Below are 20,571 nucleotides of genomic sequence, written 5' to 3' on the forward strand. Positions count from 1 at the left end.
CAACATGGATAAGACAAGCTCTCAAGGATATGGATGTAATTTAATTACTAGAGTTGATATTCATGAAGTGAGAGTGCACACATTAATATCTCCCAAGATTGAGGGAAGTGGAGGTTAGATTAACACATACATGACCTTTGTTGTAAAAGGGATCAAAACAAACAAATAGATTTGCAGGAGTGCATCATAAAAACCTATTAGATGATGAAAAGTAGGCATGTAGGCATATTTTCCCTAGTGTGGAAAATGAGTAAATTATATTTTAGTAGAAAATATTTTCCTATTATTTATAAGGTCTAATATTTTAACAAAAGATTGGCCAATATTTCACAATTTTTTATAATTTAAAGCAAGATTGGCTGAAAATCTACGAGATTTTATAATTGAGAGAAAGATACGTCTAAATAATATATACATATTTGGTTATCAAGAAGACATATATATATATATATATATATATATATAGAGAGAGAGAGAGAGAGAGAGAGAGAGAGAGATTGATTTTTTAACTTAAGGTTTTATATTAATCAAAGATCATATTTACATGGGTTTATAAGGATTTCTAGACTGACCATGGAGGATACAACCTCTCATCGTTTGCTCCCTAAAAATATACCTTCAAGGTTCCTTAGGTGGATAGCAGAGCTACTATACTTGACATTGGCAATGTCCAGTAGCTTTTCTAGCCCAAAATCTGCTATGTATGGCTCCATGTCAAAGCCTAGAAGGATGTTGCTTGGCTTAATATTTACATGAACAAACTTCCTTCCATGTAAATAAGCCAGGCCTCTGGCTACTCCCTTTGCAATTTTAAATGATAAGTCTGTGTTTACAAAACATAATCTACTGCAAGGATGCTAAGCTGGAAATGGCTATCTACCTTTCAGCGAGCATTGTTGACCCCTCCTCAAAGATTTCCTGGACAATGTCTATATTTTGCTACTTTTCAACTGACTTAGACGATGAATCAGTGGATTTCCTTCTGGAAAAATTCTTAAATTTGCCTTCCTTCTTAACTAGAGCTGGTGGTGCGGATTTTTTAGGTGGGATCAAATCCACTACAATGCATGTAGTGTCGTCCCTAAGTCCTCTTATCCTCAAAGCCTCCTACAGCTAAAACGGTTAGGCTATGATAGAAAATAAACTTAAAGATGGTGACATTGATCGCTTATCCTTGTCAATAGTATTTGTACCTTAACAATTTGTTTTGCAACAAGTTCTACTGGCAAGCCTCGGCAGCAATTTGTAGCCTTCTCAGAGCTCAATGCATCCCAAACACCATTAGTTGCAATGATAAGCCTTCCTCCAGCATTCGATAACTATTGAAACAAAAATTACCAGTCTAAATCAAACAGACACATTGTGACCAGGTAATTTTTTCTTCCAGTAAATGGATAAAATCCATCCCCTGCCATTGCAACAATAATACACCATATATCACCTTCCCATTAAAACTGAGAATGAGCTGCAAGTAAACTGTGAGAATGCAGATGCCTCATAAGCATGGAGTTAAGTTTGATCCTTGAGCTTTGCTACAATCCTCAACTGTAGAAATATTGAAATTTTTAAGAAGACTCTAGCCATTTCATAAGCAGCTGAGTTGACAGCAGAGTTCGTCTGTTGTTGAGTCCCAATCATAGAGATGTCTATATGAGTTATGTCAATGTCTAAGTAGAGCTATTGAATATGGAATGTGGGTGTAAGTCCTCATCTCTATCCAACTTATGTCAAAGCAAGGATGCTACATAGGAAGAAAGAATTGGTTAATCGGTTGTGGATGATGGCATTTTTTCTAGAAAATGCAATACCTCCATCATTGATGGTCTCTTTTGAGGGGAAGTAGAAGCACAATTCAATGCAATCCCCACAGACACTGAGATTTCTTCCCTTCCTTCAACCTCTGGTCGAAGAGTAGGATCTATAATGTGCAAAAGGCGATGCTTGTCATCTACAATGTTTTGACCCCATGCTACAAAATCCTTAACTGAAGGCTAGCATGCACAAAAATGCCCTCAATAGGTGTGATGTCAGTTTGACAGACAGCACAAGCGAACAATCCTCATACTGTCTGCACCGTATATTCTGAGCCCAGCCTACAATGTGAAATACTCAATTATTAGCATGACAGACTTGCAACAAGATGCATTCTACAATATTCTCTACAGCTAGTTTTTATTTCAGTACATCACATAGAAAAGCAAGGATTTATGTCTATATATCCCACAAAAGATTGTGCAGATTCCTACCTCGGCTCCACCAACAGTATTCAATCTACCAATCTCACCACCACTGGCCATTATGCGCTCTCTCCTACAGTATCATATATCAATACAAATCAAGAGCTTGAAACAATAAACTGGCTAAACAAAGACTGGTTTCCACAATCAACCGACCAAAGGAATACAGACACTCGTATAGCACAAAGGGTCATGGTTTGTTCTACATCATGGCAAGAATCTTACTCTTCAAGATTGGCCTCAAGCCTGTGATCAACAGTTAAAAGAGAAACCAACCCTCTAGGCGATTCAAGAATGCAACGAGAATCACCTACAGATGCTACCGTGACTGTCCAGCCATCTATTATCACAAAAGTAACAGTGGTTCCTGATGTTTGTTCTGGTAAAACCAACAGATATCAGAACAAGAAGGATAGGAAGCGCCACTAGTAAAGATATACAAGACATGCAGCTAACAAAATATTAATGGCACATCCACAGGCATATATCAAGGAGGTCTCGGGATCAAATGTCATTGAATATCTAGTGGTTACCAGCAGTAGCTAAACAGGGGAAAAGTGTGGAATCCATAAGGAACTCATAATATGCAGGCTTGTGATTACCAACAGTAGCTAAACAGGGGAGATTGTGGAATCCATAAGAAACTCATAATATGCAAGCGATTGAAGGGCTATCTTTGTAAAAAAAATAAAAAACAACCATGCAGAAATGAATTGAACGAGATTTCCTGCAGATATACATGAAATGGAAAAAAGAGAACAAGAGAACCCACCATAATAGGCATTTGCCAAGCTTCCATGTGGAATGTAGTCATAAACCAGCAGTTTTTCCTCTATACCCCAATAGAAAGCTCGGAGGCGAACAATGTTGGGATGTTTAACCCTACCGATTTCTTTAGCTTCTGCTTCAAAATCCTTGTACCTTTCCAAACCACCATCACCAAGTCGCCTTTCTGCAAAAGTTAGCCCATCTTCCAGAACTGCCTTATACAATATAGTATAACCACTGGCACCCAATATATATGCGGAGGCTCTGAGTAGCTTATCTAATTCCATGTCAAGATCTCCATTTAATGTCACAAAAGCTCCTTGATGTTGATCTCCATTGTCCGAGACACTTCCATCTGAGCTCTCATCAACTTTTTTAAGGCAGAGCCATCCAACTCTACCCAAACTGGAAGAACAGTCTCCATTGTCGTCCAACTGAATATTCCTGGTATTAGGCCCATCCTCTGACTCCTTCTTTCTTCTTGTTCCCCAGTAACAGTACATAAAAACTGTGCAAAGGAGGCTTATCCCTACAAAATCGCCAACTACAATGGCAACTATGGTGCCTTTACTTAGACCTTTTCCCTTGTTGATAACAGGCATGGCTGCAATTGCTGAAGGTGAGCTGATTTTTGGAGGATCCGAGAGTGTTGAAGGAATTGAACATAAATTTGTCAGTGGGTGACCACAAGGACCTGGATTACCAACAAAAGCATCATTTTTCTGATGCAAAAGAGCTTCAAACTGTGGAATGGGTCTAGTCAAAGGCACAAGGTTACCCCAGCGTAAAAATTGCAGACAAAAATTTGTAGGCGTCTTCAACAACACCCAACACGAATCTGAAGAAAAATTTTGACAACGACAATGGATTTCTCAACGACTTTTCTTCCTCTGGGGCGGATTCGCCCTCGACTCCTGCAGATTCAATCACAAAAACCATTTGGACACAGCAGTCGTCGTCAGACGATTCATCTCTGACCTTATTTGATCCGGATCTCATTTCTACATTCAGGAAAGCCATGGATGAAATTTGCCCCAGAGATTCAATGGATGGAGCCCGTTTCAGAGGTCTGTCAGGGCAGCATGGGAAGCAAGAGCGGAGAAGACGAAAAGGGTACCCCAGGCAAATCTTTCAGGCTCCGATCTAGCAGCATTCAGGCGAGGGTTTGCAACTGTTTCAAAAATCGTGAACAGTTGCAACCACTCAACTACCTTCCCTTGATCGAACGATTAACAATCTTCTAATCGTCTAACACATAATCTAACGGCACACAAGGATGACACGTGGATTTTAGGGAAGTTCATTCAAAGGGAAACGCCTTACGGTGTAATGAATGTTATAAATAATAATGAGGAACTTATTAGAATTGAGATAATCTCAAATCCCAAGGAAATTGGTAGCCGAGGAAGCGTGACACAAATATATTTTTTTTAAATTTATTAAAAGTCAATGCAACCTAACAAACTTATGCTGAGCATATTCTCTCAATCTATGCCCTCAATTAAAAAAAATAAAAAATCAACAGATCCTCATCCACCTTAAGTTGAAATAAGAAGCCTTCGCAAAAATGAAACATTACAATGTAATAAAACTCATATCATTCAAATTTAATCTAAACAAACAAAAAAATCACCCCATTAGAATTACACCAAAATTATAAATAAGTAAAATTATTTTCAAATATCATAAAATTTTGGATATTAAGCTTTAAATAAATAAATAAAAATATAAAATTATATTTTACCATTTTTCAACCAAAAAGTCTAAACAAGTAAACTAGCAATTGTCCCAAAAGGTACAAAGAGAGGCCGATAGGATTATTAAATTGGAATTGTTGAATTTTTATAGAAGAGTTAATTGGTTTGTCAAAAACCTTGTTTTCTTGGACTGGATCATTGTGCAATTACTTTTCTTTAGATATTTTGTTTATATCTATATTACAAAGAACACATTGAATGTCTTATTTCATTTTAGAGTAAGTTAATTACCCAAAATCAAGAGGTTAAATTAATTACCCAAAATCAAGAAACCTCTATAGATGGCCAAGCATATACAAAGCTTGCTAGTGACCAAGGCAATAACCACCATGACTATCCAGTGCCAATATATTTCATTGAAAACCATAATTGTATATTGCATTTAGAAAGTCAAAACATAATATTAGAAAACATGTTGATATATTGCTATTAAAAAGTTAATTCCATTACAAACCATGATATTATTATTATATTTTATAAAGAATAATATACATATATAGAATGATACTACATTGAAAGCCATAATTGTATAGTGCGATTAGAAAGTCAAAATATAATATTCTTAAACCAATACTTATTGTATTCATATGTGATGTTTAATAAAATACAATTAAATTTGTGATGTATAATTAATTTTTTAACTATTTTTATTTAAATAATAATAATAATAATATAATTAAAATAATAATTAATAATAATATAATTGAAATGATAAAATATAAAGATTCATAGGGATGACCAAAACAACCCAACTTGCAAATTGACAATTGGACATCTTAATAGTAAAGGCATTTTAAAAATAAGCATGACTTTGAAAGAAAGTTGAAATTGATTTGATCATGTCAAACCTTTTTTGTTTAATAAAATACAATTAAATTTGTGACGTATAATTAATTTTTTTAACTATTTTTATTTAAAAATTAATAATAATAATATAATTAAAATAATAATTAATAATAATATAATTGAAATGATAAAATATAAAGATTCGTAGGAATGACCAAAACAACCCAATCTACAATTGACAATTGGACATCTTAATAGTAAAGGCATTTTAAAAATAAGCATAACTTTGAAAGAAAGTTGAAATTGATTTGATCATATCAAACCTTTTTTGACCTATGCAAAAAGTTGATGAACAGTTTTGGACATATGAAAAAAGTTGCTAAGGAGAGGTTGAGATTGAAATATATAATCATTTTGGCCGTATGTGGTGGGTGAGAAAGTAAAGGTCGAAATTGAATTAATTTTTCATAATTATAATTATGATATTATGTGATAAAGGATTAAAAAATATAAAATCCCAAAGTAAAAGTTGTTCCAATTAAATTTACTTTATCATAAAAGAACGTTGTATCTCCGTGCATATTGTTCTGTATCTACATACCTGTTATAGACATTTTTGGGCACTGCAACCCCATTGAGCATAAATGTCCATAAACCAAGGGCTCCTAAGTCCCTAAAAGTGTTGTTCCGACCCCTAAAAGAACAAGGTCAACTGATTACATCTTCTCCCAGAAGTTCTCCATGAAAAACTACTCAGAATTGGTCAAAACTGGACCATTTCACCTGCTCCATAGGCAAAGTGCATTGCATCCCACCTAAATACACACAGTAGGTGCGATGCATGTCAAAAAGCCCTTCTATGGGGTGCGATGGGCGAGAATGGACAAATGGCAGGGTCAATCCGCAAGGTGGAGGAGCATGGAATCTTCCAGAAACTTCTCCTGTGACACTTGTCTCTCTGAATTCGACCAGGGATGAGTAAGAGATCATCAATCTCCAAGTGGAATCAAGAACTATCAGATGGAAGACACTAATCAAATCTCAAAAGCTGACTCACCTCCTTTGCAGACATCTATATATGGATCCCTCATCCCAGAGATCCAGGGGCTGGAATTTTGTATCTTGTAAGGAAGTGTTGTTGGTTTCTTGGTGCAACATCATAGTGTTGGGTGATCTAAGCTTTTCATGAGGTGAAGAAGGGCTTCTTGCTGAGAGGATGATGCTGGGTCAGAACAATTGGTTGTAATTCTCTTGGCTCTTTCTTGATTATCAATAAAGCTATTCAAGTTTTACTCCACATGATTGTATGATTAATGTTTTATGCATTTGTGTGGTCAATGTACATCTGATCCTATATTGTTTATGATAATAGATCTATGTTCTTGGATAGTATTATGCTGCTTTGATTCTACAGGTACCCTGTGAAGCTGGGTGGACAAGGAAGCAAGTAGCAAAAGATCTATCAGGAGGGAGAGGAATCGAACAAGGAACCAAGCGCAAGACAGAGGTTGGTCTCCTTTATTCTTCTCTTATCTATTTCTCATAAAGGAGAACGAAAGTAGTTTTAGTTTGTTTGTTTCTAAGGTAGCTACCAGCCTTAGTGGGATTAGCAGCTCTGCATAGACACTATTCCCGGTAACAAAATGGCGACTCCACTGTGGATCGAGTAGATTGTTTGTTCATCTACATTTGTTTACTTTATAAACTTACGGACGGAGCCTGAAGTCAAGCCAACTAGCCTTCGAACTGCATTTGCTATGCAAGTGCAAAGTAGATCAACGCTGCTTCAGTCAATCTCCGGGTTTTGTTTATGAATTAAACAATTGATTTACAAGCTTTCTAATTGCCCTCGTGGTGGCTCTAGTAACCTCCTTAGATCTACCCCTGTGATTGATTTACTGATTACCACTTGCTCGGCCAAAATCCCTGAACTGAACTGCAAACTATGACCCGGAACCCAATCAAAGTCTCGTCCCTGGTCCAGCGCACTGTCTGTTCTGTGAACTTCAAATGCAGCGCACTTCCCGAGTGTAGTAGGTGCGTTGCATTTCAGTTTCACTGTGTTACAGGTGCGCTGATCAGACAAGGCCTTGTTCCTAAATTTTGGTTTTTGTGTTCATTCTTTTCAACTCTATTCAGGAGTTTTGCTGCCTGTAGTCAGTACACCTCTGTTTGAAACCCCTTTCCTTGCTGTTATTCTGCCTCCATTGTGCAAAGAACTGTAAATGTTTTTATGTATTTTTTGAGTCATTTTCAGTTCTCCTTTACAAAGAAGTAGCGTAATTGTACTGTCGTTTCTTGATTTGAAAGTGTCGCAAGTGTCATTTTCAGTCATAGAAGAGAATCTGATTGTTCTTGATAGTCGATTACCCTGTTACTCTTGTATTTGATCTGAATTAGTAGTTTTTCTAGTGTCGAAAGCAAGTTTTCAATTCCAAATCGCAAAGTGTTGTCCTTGTCCTCATTTTGTTTTGAAAAAGAAACTTGTTAGTATTTGTCGCTTTGGAAAAATAATTCAAATTTGCACGTAGCTTTCTTTTTATCATTTACACATTAAGAAGGCTGAAAACAAATACATGCATGTGCATTTGCACTTAGACTGTTTGTTGGTTTGATTTAGGACAGTGCATATAGTGTGTGCTCTTTGCTCTTTGTTGAAAGAACGCCATCTCTCTTTCCTTAGTAGCTAGGATTTTCATTTGCAAAAAAAAGACTAAACGACTGTTTATCATCTTAGATTGCATTTTAGGAATTGTACATCTACATCACGTGGTGAACTTGAAAGGAAAATTTCTTAAGCAAGATCAACTATAAAATAAATTTAATGAATCTAAAAACGCTTTGGAACCTAACGCACAACATCTAGAAGTCTAGGCTAGAGACGTATTCCAGCGTCGTAAAGCCTGGTAACTGTTGTTTTCACTGTTGGTTGGGTGATTCCTCCACTTTGAGACGATAAGTACCAGTACGGACTTGTGCTCCCCCGTAGAGTATATTTTGGGAGACCACAATAGGCTTAATCCTTTATCCATAGGAAGTCATGTCTGCTGCCCTATCGATCGCAATGCACTGAACACAGCATTCGGGAAGATTGACTGCCGTACCGTAAAAAATATTATGCAGTTTTGCGATTGGTTTGGTAATCCCTCTGTCTAGATTTCCAGAGCAGTCCCTTTCGTTCCTTTTTAGACTCCTTAACGGAAAAGGTCCATCTAAGCACTTGTCACTTCAGGCTCATTAAAAATCAAAGGCAACTAGAGTCATCTTTTGTTTTTTTTCGACTCTTAAAAATTGAAAAAACAAGTTGTGTCAAAGCGTCTAAAATTTATTTTAAACGGAATAATTATCACCTTTCCTACATTGGTCTTAGGTTGAGGAAAATGGAGTCCACCAACCAAGGAGTTCCCCTTGGAGGAAATCCTAGTCCCTTCTCCTCTTGGGGAGATGTTGGTGTGCCCCATATGGCCACATTGTCACTTCCAGGATTGACAATTGGCTTGCCCGTATGGCTTTTCTCAACCTCCGTCGTTCAGAACACCGCGATTCCTAAACAATCGAGTCAGCAACTAAACGATTCCAGAGTTACCCCCCAACCCTCTACTTCGTCCAATTCTTCCTCTCCTCCTTCCTCTTCGCTTGATGAAGCTGGTAAAGCCAAAAATCAAGTACCTGAGAAGAAGAAAGAAAAGAAGAAGAAAGAGAAGAAGAAGAAGGAGCCAAAAGCGAAAAGGGGCAACCAAGCATCATCTAGCGAAAATCCACACACTGCACCGACCAGGCCTAAATCGCCATGTGTCATTTTCAAAGGAGACCACTATCATCGAGATTGTACTTGCATCCCTCAGATCTTAAGGGACTGGTCTCCTCGTTTGCACAACCCAGTGTCGTCAACCTCTGATGATCATGTTGAAAATGCACCGTCAACTAGTGAAAGTGAAGCCCCTGGACAAAAAGGAAAAAGTAAATTTCCTTGTAAACTGGGTGAAGGCGATCACGCCGTCCACCATTGTCCCTTCTTAGATGAGGCTAAAATAGTTTTGGACGACCGTCCGGTTTCACCGTTACGGCTCCCTCCTGGATATAAGAAACTCTTGCCGAGTCCATCGCTAGTTGAAAATCTGGCTGACACACCCTTGTGGTTGGCTGAAGCATCTATCATTGAAGGAAAACCCTCTGAATCCATACTAGACGGAAGTCAAAAGGTCGAGGCAGCAGTTGACCCAATCTTGCCTTTAGAGGATCCATCTTCAGATGATACAATCATCGAAGAGAACAAGAATGACACCGTTCAAATTCTCTTCGTAAACACAGACTCCGATGAACATGGGGGCAGTCTACCCGTTCCTTTACCACAGGAAGGAAGTCCGTCAGAGTCATACCTGGCCGTCTATTTAGTCCCACCTCCAAGCAACCTAGTTGTTTCCTTTGACTGGAATCTACTAGGCAGACCCCGTTTATCGGCTAGTGTACCATTCTGAATCATTGCTCAAATATATAGAATGGTCATGGCCGGTACCATCATAGATGAAGGGGCTTCTGTGAGTATCCTTTCCTCAACTGCTTGGAAAGCGCTTGGTTCGCCATCGCTTTTGCCTGAAATGAGAAATCCAACAGGCTTTGACAAAGGAACCAGTCGACCGTTAGGGATCCTTCCCAATGTGCCCATAACATTGAGAGGGAAAACCATTCACATGAACGTAATGGTAGTCCAAGGACCCCTGGATTATAATCTACTCCTTAGACGAGACTATATTTATTGCATGGGAGCTATTGTCTCATCACTCTTTAGAGTAATGTGTTTTCCACACGAAGGAAGAGTGGTCAAGCTCGTAGACCACCTTTCATTTCTCGGTTCACACATAGAAAATAGTCATATACCAACCCTGAATGGTCTTTTCACGCAAGGAATGTCTCATCAATCTCCAGTCCGTCCTCCTGATGAGCACGAGTGATTCGGAGGATATGACTGAAACCCAGGGGGCATGCACCCTGGTCTGCTTCGGCAGGAAAACTTCAGGTATAGGGTAGGTTTCTGCGAGGGATATATGACTAGTCTGACACACCCGTCCGTTTTGGAAAATGGGATTAGACTGGAATAAGATTCCCTCGTCAAAGTTATGTGAGTGGAGGCATCTGCGCCACTCGCCTTTGTCTATTTCGGTAGACATCGCCGAAGAAGTGTTTTGTTTGTAACACAGATAGAACAATCTTTGGTAACCTGAAAGAGGTAGGCCTTTCCTGATAAAACAAATGTTTTGTTTGCAAATTGAGGGGTAACCTCGAAACTCTATTTCACTATACCTAGGGGCATGCAAACCTTTTGGCATGCAAGCGAAGAGTGACCATTTATTTTTTAAATTTGTAGGTCCTCTAACCCTTTAAACTCGTAGGATTGGTCGTTTCCTAACTTGCATAAAGAAAGGATGCGGGGCAAAGCTTTGAAAAATTGTCATTTTTAGATGAGACATTCTTATTATACGACTGGATCAAGCAGTTTTAACGCAGACTTCAAGCTCGTTAAAAAATAAACATAAGCAATGAGCAAGTGTTTCCCCCAACGTTTAAGCTCATTTTAAAATAAAAAATGAACTAATTTCCGGTAAATAACCGTCGTGAATGTAGTACTTCAGCCTTTAAAGCCTTGGTCGTGTTTTCATCATCACCTCCACTCTGTATTGGCCGATCATTCACTTCCACTTGATTGTTTACCCCTTTTGAGGAACAGCTGCGAAGAGTGATCCTGTTAGCCACCCTTGTAACACTGCCGTGATTGAAAATTCCAAACCTTACCTGGAATCAGCTGCTACCCGAATTTATCACTCGTTCCTCAAAGACGAGTCTCCTTTAAGCTCTTTTCAACTGACTCGTAAAATATGAAAAGATTGTCGAGCCATTGGCCTCTCCAGCTCGTTAAAGTGACCGGAAGTGCTATCCCTCCTTTAGATTTTAATCTTTTTAGACCTGAGGGATTATTACACAAAAAGATCGAGCACTTGTTTTGTTCAGCTCGTTAAAAGTACCGAAAATTCATCCCTTCTGTATTATTTTATACTTTTTCAGAATTAAGGGATTAGATGACGAAAAAGGATTTTTGGAGTTTCATTTACGTCCCTTTTCAGACTCTCTAAAATTGAAAAGGACCGAGTTATCTTTGTCGTTAAACTCGTTAAAACCTAATAGCGACAAACTTGTCCATAACAGACAAGAACGAGTTTCACTATCGCTAGGCTTGTTAAAACATAGCGATGGGTTTGCCCGAAGGGAAAATTATAGAACAAGCATATGTTATCCTCCTCAAGCTTGAAAAAAATAAAGAGGTACTGGTCAGCAATGACTGGGGAAAAATTGGGAAGAAAACTTGAAGAAACTTTGTTGGTAGCAAGTCGCTCTTGAACATGACACTTTCACTCCGCATCCAAGTCGGGTTGGGTTGTTCCATTCACTGGTCATATCACCATGGTTCCATCACACCATCCACATTTGAGGTTAATGCTACCGATCCATCATGTCAGTGTCGCCGATATGTTCAAGAGAAGTCGCTCAGAGAATTCACCTGTGTCTCACCCACTATAATACATTTACGCTCCATTCTTTCATGACCGCCACCCTGAACCTTATATCACCAGATCGTTTTCACCTCCATTAAAATCATTTGCTCCGTCCCGTGTCATTGATGTGGGATTCACTAAGGCCCTCCTATGACGGATCGCTTCTTGTCGACATCAGCTCATTATCCAAGAAGTCGATCTAGGAACAACCCTTTCAGTACTTTGAAGCTTGCATGCCTCAATGGCAAGTTTCTCACTTCCGGCGATAGGTTTACATCAATGGCCTTCGACTGAAAGATTTTGCGTGGTGTTCAACGCCAAGTCCTTTATTCACACCACGTGAATTGTACTGTAGTACCTTGAGGGTCATCATTATTATCAGTGATTCCTCTCGTGCCTGTTAATGGCTTACATCATTGGCTGGTAATCAAGTGATGTCTTTCCATGTTCAACTCCAGAACATCTCTCACATGGATCGACTTGTACTTTGAGTGAAGATCGAATGAGATTGAAGACCCCAGATCTAGTTTCATCCATCTGAGCTGCGATATATATTCAGGAAAATAAAGACATCAAATGTACATCATTGCTGCACAGATAATCATTCAATCTAAGGGATGATGGCTCTACCAGAATCATCAGTCTACACTCAGACGATTGTCTGTCCTATGTACATGAAAATGAATTTATAAAGCTAAGCATGGGAATTCCCGCCTCAGCTAGATCATAAAAATAAAATGAAGATAATGTATTGTATTGTATCTTATTACAGGTCGCCTCCCAGCTCGAAAAAACTTCGGATCCTCATGATAAAGCATTTCACCCGACATCAAAAAGATTAACGACCTCATGCTTTAGGGGGCAACTGTTATAGACATTTTTGGGCACTGCAACCCCAAGCATAAATCTCCATAATCCAAGGGCTCCTAAGTCCATAAAAGTGTTGTTTCGACCCCTAAAAGAACAAGGTCAACTAATTACATCTTCTCCCAGAAGTTCTCCATGAAAAACTAATCAGAACTAGTCAAAACTGGACCATTTCACTTGCTCCATAGGCAAAGTGCGTTGCATCCCACCTAAAAACACACAGTAGGTGTGATGCATGTCAAAAATCCCTTCTATGGGGTGCGATGGGCAAGAATGGACAAATGGCAGGGTCAATTTGCAAGGTGGAGGAGCATGGAATCTTCCAGAAACTTCTCCTGTGACACTTGCCTCTCTGCATTCGACGAAGGATGAGTAAGATATCATCAATCTCCAAGTGGAATCAAGAACTATCAGAGGGAAGACACTAATCAAATCTCAAAATCTGACTCACCTCCCTTGCAGACATCTATATATGGATCCCTCATCCCAGAGATCCAGGGGCTGGAATTTTGTATCTTGTAAGGAAGTGCTGTTGGTTTCTTGGTGCAACATCATAGTGTTGGGTGATCTAAGCTTTTCATGAGGTGAAGAAGGGCTTCTTGCTGAGAGGATGATGCTGGGTCAGAACAATTGGTTGTAATTCTCTTGGCTCTTTCTTGATTATCAATAAAGCTATTCAAGTTTTCCTCCACATGTTTGTATGATTAATGTTTTATGCATTTGTGTGGTCAATGTACATCTGATCCTATATTGTTTATGATAATAGATCTATGTTCTTGGATAGTATTATGCTGCTTTGATTCTACAGGTACCCTGTGAAGTTGGGTGGACAAGGAAGCGAGTAGCAAAAGATCTATCAGGAGGGAGAGGAATCGAACAAGGAACCAAGCGCAAGACAGAGGTTGGTCTCCTTTATTCTTCTCTCATCTATTTCTCATAAAGGAAAACGAAAGTAGCTTTAGTTTGTTTGTTTCTAAGGTAGCTACCAGCCTTAGTGGGATTAGCAGCTCTGCATAGACACTATTCCCGGTAACAATACCTATTTGAAAATGGAAAAACACCCACTTTAAATTCAAATTATACTCGTCTATTAACTGGAAATACTTTATCAATATGAAATCATATACCATATACCTCTCTTAACTATATCCACTTTATTAATGTGGATCCATGAGCTGGATGACACTTGTGGCCATATAAAAGTTTAAAGTCAAGAAGCTTGGTGATAATCGAGCATTTAAATAATATTTTTGAATTTTAAATATTTAAAAATGGTATATTTATTCTGCATCAAAAGATACCTTTAATGACAGAAAAGGGAAGCTACCTTGCTTGTATAATTTCTAACTTCAAAAAGCAGGAAGCTGCCTTTACTTTTATAATTTTGAAAAACAATATGATAGAATTGAATAAAATATCATAAAATATCATAGACTGAAATGAACAAAATTATAATAAAATATAATATAATAGACTGAAATGAATAAAATTAAAATAAAATATTGAACAAAGAAAGTAGTAATCTTTCCATACAAGTAAAATTTAGTAGCTAATATTGCAAAGGGAAATCCCATCATATTACAGAATGAAATCCCATCCTATTACAAGTAAAACTGAGAAATTTCATATACCACAATACAAGTAAAACTGAAACCAATCTTGTAGAGTGAAATCCCATCATATTACAGAATGAAATCTCATTCTATAGGATTTACTAGGGTCATTACAGAGAAAATAAACATAAGTGGAGAGCTGATTCACAAGGCATGACATGGACTCTGTAGAGTGAATCCCATCATATTACAGAATGAAATAGCATTCTAAAGGATTTACTAGAAACGTTACAAAGATCGCTATCACAATGGAGAGCTTCTTCACAAGGCAGGACATGGATTCTACTTACAGGTTGTAAGCCCTTCATTCACCACAGAAACTCTTGTTGTTGAAGATGAGAATCAACACAAAAGTTAGTCATTCCACATCTACTACAAACTTACAACAATATTAACATCCTGCAAATATTCTCATCTATGAGGAGCTTTGGGGGCCTATAGATTACAAGAGAATAGCATAAATTCTTCACTAAACATGTTAGTAGTGTACTGATCATCTTCGCTGTTGGAGACAGAACTGGTGTTGAAGTTCTCTTTCCTCACAAACCCAACAGGGGCTTTCTTGTCATAATTCTGAGTAGAGAAAGGTTGGTAATCGAGTTGTATGGCACGTATGGCCACAGTTCTGCACGCTTCCCAGTGTGTTTCACTTTCTTCAGTACCTTGTTCGGCTTCACATATCTCGTGACTGTCACTTTCTACATATTTCTATTTATATACACCATTTGAACTCCTGCACAAAATGTCCCACAGAAGAGAAACAAAAGTTATTACAATCATCAAAACCTAAGCTTATATTAACGTAGAAAAGAAAATGATGGGCCACTTTGGACTGTGGCTTAGAGGTAGATCTCGGTTGTAATAGGTGACAAAAGTTAGCATCTCCTTACAGAAATCAGCAACAAAGCTAATGGATTGGTAATGAGCAAACATAGATCCTGAGGTGCAACTTTTCAAAAGCCCAAAGTTAAAAAAAATTGGTAAAACAGAGCAAACATGAACTCTGAGCTGAAAAACTGAAGAAACTTTAAAGAATTAATCAGCACACAAGTAGTTAATGCTGAAAGCATTTGCAAGGCAGTGTATCATTCTTCCACTTTGATCCACATTTCCACCATATGTGTCAATTCTCCTTGTGGTTTAAATAACCAAGCAATGCCTCTTAGTTTTCCAATATTGAACAACAAATTTCAATGACAGTTTCACCAGAGGCGAGGGAAAGATTTTAGTTAAGTAGTGTTGGCGAGGTAAATCTCCTCTGCGGACAGAGGCGATCCCCACTAGCCCAAAATGGGTCTAGCAACAATCAAACAATGCTAACACGCAGGTTCCTAATTACAAATTAAAGGTAGATGATGAGAGCCTACTTGGATTCCAACGCTAGTGTTGTAGAAGAGTCGACACTCCCGTTCCTTTGCTTCGGCCGGTCACAATCCTCACGATCTTCATGAATGGACACCTACACATGCAAAGAACGACACAAATACAAGCATAAAATCCAATAGATGCAATTATATATCGGTCAGAAAAGATATAACTCAAACATCATTACAATGAACAACAAGAGTGGAACCATAATGATAGTCATCTATTATTGATAAACAACAAAGAAGAATACAACCATAGTTCTGACGTCAAATCCTCCTTTGGCTGGGTGATCAGCTACATATGCCTTGCAAAGCTTGTCGGGATTGGGAACAAGCCTCTCTCTCTTTTATTATGAATGCAAAGAAGACTCTTACAGCAATCTCTTAGACTTCTGAAAGTATAATTCTCCCTATGCTCGAACTAGCTTGTCAAAGGCAACAGAACAAGCTTTTATAGATGGAGGAGAAGAGATAAGATTAATCACACCATCTATGGGATTGGGTTTATCCTCAAAAAGCTATTATGGATAGAGGAAAGGGAGATAAGATTAATCACGACATCCATGGGATTGGCATTATCCTTAAAAATCTTCATGAGTCGAAAGGAAAAAACTTTCGCGCATGTGTTTGTTAAAAAGCTTTCCCAAACTCGGTTGCCGTGGGTATAGATCTGAGACAGAGCGCAAACTGGCATGCCCTCTTTGGAGGATTTCCCCCATTGGCGCGAGTAATACACTGTGGATCCGCGCTAATGGAAAAAGGGAAATTTTTAAGGATATTCTGCAGGAGATGTCTTCAGGGCATATGAAGTCCATACTTAGGGGAACATAATGCAAGTGTTTTCAAGTTATGTCACTTCTCACAGGTCCCGGAATGAGTCCTCCAAAGTGCAGGAGAGGGGTAACAAGGACGGTAACAAATGGTGACAAATTACTGTGTAACAGATGCCCCCTAAAGCATGAGGCCCGAGAGAGAGAGGGGTGAAATGCTTTACAAGAACACATGCAACTGAAAATGCTGCCGCCGGAGAATCTGCATAGAGAGGTACAACTGATATCTCAAGTACATGATATATGTGGTATGGGCGCAGCCATCCATAACAGAGTACATAATAATCTAGATCCAAGGTATGGGCGCAGCCATCCGGTGAGGATCGATGAATAGACTCAGGCATGGTCGCAGCCATCCAGTGAATGAGTCATGTAATAATCACAATAATCCACAAAATCGCAACCTGGATTCCAACAGACAAAATCCAGGGTCTTGCGCTCCATCTCGACCCGAACAAAAGTACAAGTTCAAGCATGCAAATACATGAATTAAAGTCGAACATGCATGAACATCATCTGATTACCAGTCAATAATGAAAACTGTTAACAGACGCGAGAGGTACCACCAATAATGACAATGGCCCTCAAGGTACTATAGGTACAATCTACGGCATGCGAATCCGTGAGTTGGCGTCGAACACCCGTAGAATCATTCGATCGGAGGCCAATGATGAAAACCTCACGCCGAACATGAAGAACCTGCCATTGAGGCATGCAGGCTCCAAGGCACCGGAAGGGAGTCTCTATATCAACTTCCTAGATAATGAGCTGAAGTCGACAAGAAGTGACCTTGATCGAAGGTGGGCCATAGTGTTTCCCACATCATCGACACGAGACAGAGGAAGAATGTTGTGGTGAATCAGAATTATGTGAGCTATCAGAGGGAGGTTGTTATTCTGCAGAGGTCAACTTCTCTTGAACATATTGGCGGCACGACAGTGGACTTGGTAGTATTTGACAACAATGGATCAAAGGTCATGGTGACGAGGCAATGAGCAGATGAGAGGTCAAACAGGATCACCCAAACCCACGAAGGCAAGCGAAAAACGAGATGAGATGTCCCCACCCAGACACAAATGCAAATAAAGTGCCATGTTCAAGAGCGACATACTACCGACATGACAATAATTATGGTTCCATTTTCCTCCACCATTTCTGGCGAGTACCCCAGTTATTTTTATTAACAAGCTTGAGGGGGATAGCATATGCTTGTGAGGCATCATTTCGACGGGATCCAATGTCATCAGGTTTTAACGAGTCTGACAAAGGAAGAACTCGGCGTCTTTTCATGTTTAGAGAGTTTGAAAAGACAGCAAAAAAGAAAACTCCAAGGGTGTCCTTTTTCGTAATGTTGTGTCTCTAGAGCCCGAAAAAGTATAAAACAATGCTCGAAAGAACCGCCCGACCATTACGATCGAGGAGTACTTTTCATGTTTAGTGACTTTGACCTGAAAAATTAGAAAAGCGACTGAAATCACGTCGTTTCATAACCATTAACGAACCTGAAATGACAAGGACCCGACAATCTTTTCATATTTACACGGTCGGAAAAGAGTTTAAAGACGACCGCCTCTTATTTACATTTAACGAGTCAAGAGGGGTAGCTCGGCGGTCTTTTCGTCTTTAAACGGTCGGAAAAGAGCTGAAAGTAGACCTCTATTTTTATTCTCTTTAACAAGTCAAAAAGGGAAAAGTACTCAGCAATCTTTTCATCTTTTACGAGTCTGAAAAGAGCTTAAAGGAGACTCGACCTAGAGGAACGAGTGGTATAAAGGGTAGCAACTGGTTACGGCAATGGTGGAACTACTCAAAACATGTAATGGTTAAGAGGCTGGCTAATAAAACAACTCATCGCTGCGGTTCCTCAGGAAAGGATAAACAACCAAGTGAAAGCATATGATCGGCCAAAGATATGGTGGCGATGGAATGAAACAACCAAGGCTCATCTAACAGAATTTAGCAGATAAAAGGCAATCATGAGATGTAAATAAGGTATGGGTTCATTTTTACACAAGCTTGAACCATGGAGAACTCTGCTTAGATTCGGTTTCATGTTTACACAAGCTTGAAACGAAAAACTATGCTTGTTATAAGTTCGCATGCCCCCAGCATAATAACGCAAAATGAGGTACATGCCCCCCAAGCTCCATTGCATTCAACAAAGTGGATGGAATGAAGGTTCACTCTCGAGATGTATGAAAGACTCGACTTGTATTTTACGAGATCTTAATCAAAGACTCGATTTGGAAAGGAGGAGATGTTTCATTTTTTAATGAGGTTGACCTAGGAAAAGAACTATCCTCATAACCCTTATTTCATTTTTTAATGAGCTTGACACAAGATCAAGAACTATGCTCGGCCAGACCTAGTTTCATTTTTTAAGGAGCTTGACATAGGAAAACGAACTATGCTCCGCCAGACCTAGTTTCATTTTTTAAGGAGCTTGACATAGGAAAATGAACTATGCTCCGCCAGACCTAGTTTCATTTTTTAAGGAGCTTGACATAGGAAAACGAACTATGCTCCGCCAGACCTAGTTTCATTTTTTAAGGAGCTTGACATAGGAAAACGAATTATGCTCCGCCAAACCTAGTTTCATTTTTTAAGGAGCTTGACATAGGAAAATGGACTATGCTTCGCCAGACCTAGTTTCATTTTTTAAGGAGCTTGACATAGGAAAACGAACTATGCTCGACCCAAGCCTAGTTTCATTTTTTAAGGAGCTTGACATAGGAAAACGAACTATGCTCCGCCCAAGCCTAGTTTCATTTTTTAAGGAGCTTGACATAGGAAAACGAACTATGCTATGCCCGAACTTCATTAGAATGAACAGGAAGTCGGGGCTTCCAAGAGTGCAAGTCGGGGCTTCCAAGAGTGCCACTCCGGGTGGAAGGGTAACATCTCGGAAGTCAGGACCCAATGCCCCCAGGACACTATGCACGACGGCGACATCACTGGATACAGGCACGGGATAAGTGGCCACGTAGTTGATCTGTGGTGGGGCAGATGCAACTGGTGGATGAAAACCAGGAGGGGATGACGACTGCGTAGGAGGCACCCGGGGACGAACGAATGATAATTGATCTATAGTCACTATCCTTCCATCGTGTGGAAAGCAAACCACACGGAAAAGTGAAGAGACCAGGGCCCCCATGGCATAAACATAGTCACGGCCAAGGAGAAGACTGAAATCTAAAGCACCTTGGGTAACCGATACGTCTATATAGACGGTTTTGCCTCCCAAAGTAATAGGGAACTTTGGAAGGATCCCTAATGGTTGACTAGTTCCTCTGTCAAAAGTCGTCAGATTCGGTGCGACTGGCACAAGCTGTGGGGAACCCAAAGCTTGCCAAGTAGTAGCGGGCATAAGACTGACAGATGCACCCTCATCCAAAACAGTGCCAGGTATCGTCTTATTATAGGCGTGTACCGTGACCCAGAAAGGCACATGGGATGGAAGGCGGGAGGTAGTCAAACGACTCCAGTCAAAGGAAACGACTGAACTACTTGGTGGGGAAATCGTATGATTGCCCCCTGCTCTAAAGGGACCAAAGCAGGACTCTCGGGAGCAGCTGGGATAGGAGAATCATTTCCAGATGCAGGAGAATCTGAGGAGACGAGAAGAACATGGGAATGATGCTCTTCCAAAACAGAGTGGTCGACGGGTGGTGAACTCGAGTCGACACTCTTTCTGACCAATGGTTGGTCTAGAACAGGCTTGGCACAGCCAGGTTCGGGAAGAGGGGCCTGGACACGAGAAGAATTTGAATCAATCTCTTTGTCAACAGGGGGACGATC

General features: G+C 39.5%; 1 protein-coding gene across 1 annotated transcript in view; it reads right to left on the reverse strand.

The window, feature by feature from the left end:
* Positions 1–590: 590 nt before the first annotated feature.
* Positions 591–20,571, reverse strand: part of LOC149190636 (putative LRR receptor-like serine/threonine-protein kinase At4g37250) — a 73,593-nt gene continuing 53,612 nt past the window's right edge. Inside the window, exons 3-5 of the mRNA XM_089413432.1 lie at positions 9,135–9,143; positions 2,977–3,741; positions 591–823 (exon numbers count right to left, since the gene is read on the reverse strand). Of these exons, the coding sequence (XP_089269558.1) occupies positions 591–823; positions 2,977–3,741; positions 9,135–9,143 (1,007 nt within the window). The remainder of the gene's footprint in view (positions 824–2,976; positions 3,742–9,134; positions 9,144–20,571) is intronic.

The sequence above is a fragment of the Pinus tabuliformis genome, chromosome 3_1, assembly GCF_031772625.1.
Source record: "Pinus tabuliformis cultivar Carrire ecotype Pingquan chromosome 3_1, CPIR1, whole genome shotgun sequence".
NCBI classification, from domain to species: Eukaryota; Viridiplantae; Streptophyta; class Pinopsida; order Pinales; family Pinaceae; genus Pinus; species Pinus tabuliformis.